The sequence below is a fragment of the Hipposideros armiger genome, unplaced genomic scaffold (genome assembly GCF_001890085.2).
Source record: "Hipposideros armiger isolate ML-2016 unplaced genomic scaffold, ASM189008v1 scaffold_1266, whole genome shotgun sequence".
NCBI lineage: Eukaryota > Metazoa > Chordata > Mammalia > Chiroptera > Hipposideridae > Hipposideros > Hipposideros armiger.
The window spans coordinates 75018-76246 of NW_017732616.1; the positions used below are offsets into that span (position 1 = coordinate 75018).

At 32.5% G+C, this 1229-nt stretch overlaps 1 protein-coding gene across 1 annotated transcript in view; it reads right to left on the bottom strand.

Annotated features, from left to right (window-relative positions):
• LOC109377042 (probable E3 ubiquitin-protein ligase HERC6) overlaps positions 1-1229 on the bottom strand; it is a 68339-nt gene that overhangs the window by 17380 nt on the left and 49730 nt on the right. Inside the window, exons 13-14 of the mRNA XM_019633259.1 lie at positions 1066-1179; positions 635-742 (exon numbers count right to left, since the gene is read on the bottom strand). Coding sequence (XP_019488804.1) covers positions 635-742; positions 1066-1179 — 222 coding nt within the window. The remainder of the gene's footprint in view (positions 1-634; positions 743-1065; positions 1180-1229) is intronic.

Consider the following 1229-nt stretch of genomic DNA (forward strand, 5'->3'; position numbering starts at 1 on the left):
CGCAATGATGATGTCCTCCACAACTAGACTGAAGAACAAAATGACAGCAACTTGTCTGTTCCCCTTCTCCTAATTCCCCAGCGCTCTTCCCATTCTCCAATTCCCCAATAAAAAAAATCTTTAAAGAGAAGAAAAAGGATTAATCATCATTCTACCATCCTATACGAATGATTTTTCAGGGTAGCCAAATGACCCTGATTGATGAGGAAAAATTCTTTACAGGATTCAGTTCATAACTTTGAAAGAAATGATAAGATTAGAAATATTGTCCTTTGCAAACTTGAAAACAATGGATGGAACCATTAAATGAAAGGTTGCTGGGAAACATTATAGTGGAAGAATCGTGTGGTTACCAACTGAACCCACTGATGAGTCTCAGCATAAAGAAGAGTGAGAGAACCAGAAATAGTGCACTGAAGTATGGAGAGATGAAAAGAAAGTGGGCCTGGGATTTGCTTCAAAATACTTCAGCAAAAATAGTTTAACAACGACAAAAACAACGAAAGTGATAGATGAAAGTGCGGCAGAATGTTGATGACTGCTGAAACTTTGTGATGGGGTTCATTACACCACTATCTCTAATTTGTATATGTTTGAAATTTTACACAATTTTTAAAAAGTAAGGCATACATACCTTCATTTTCTTAAGACAATCAGCTTCCCATAATTTAATTTTGGATTGCAAATTAAAGATAAATGGAAAGTCACTGAAAACAATGAATCTGTGGTTTTCCTCAGGCATCTAAAAAATAAACAAGATAGCAGTTTTGATAATTAAAAGAAAAGAAAAAGTTCATTATTTTACCTCATCACTTTAAAATTATGTCTCTGTACTTTTTGGAATCTGTTTTTAAGAATCCAAATTACTTAGAAACAAATTTCTAAGAAGATGTATTTGTTTTGTGAAAGCTGTTTAAGTTTTCAATGATCATCTAATTTAGCAAATTCAGTATTGTAATAAAGAAGTTTTCAAATATTGATTTACCAAAGAGACACTTGAATAGCTACTCTATGTGTTCCCATTTAAAGTATGAAAATTTTCAAAAGTAAAAATATTGCTCTTACCGGGTTGCTATCCCTAATGATCTTTCTTATTCTTTCTCCACGGAAGTTCAACAAATCAGAGAGTTCATTTATGTTGAAAGCATTTTCTGGTAGTTGACAGTTAGCTTTGTTTACCTCAAAGAGAATATCACCTGTGAATATCATTTTCTATCAATAAATGATTT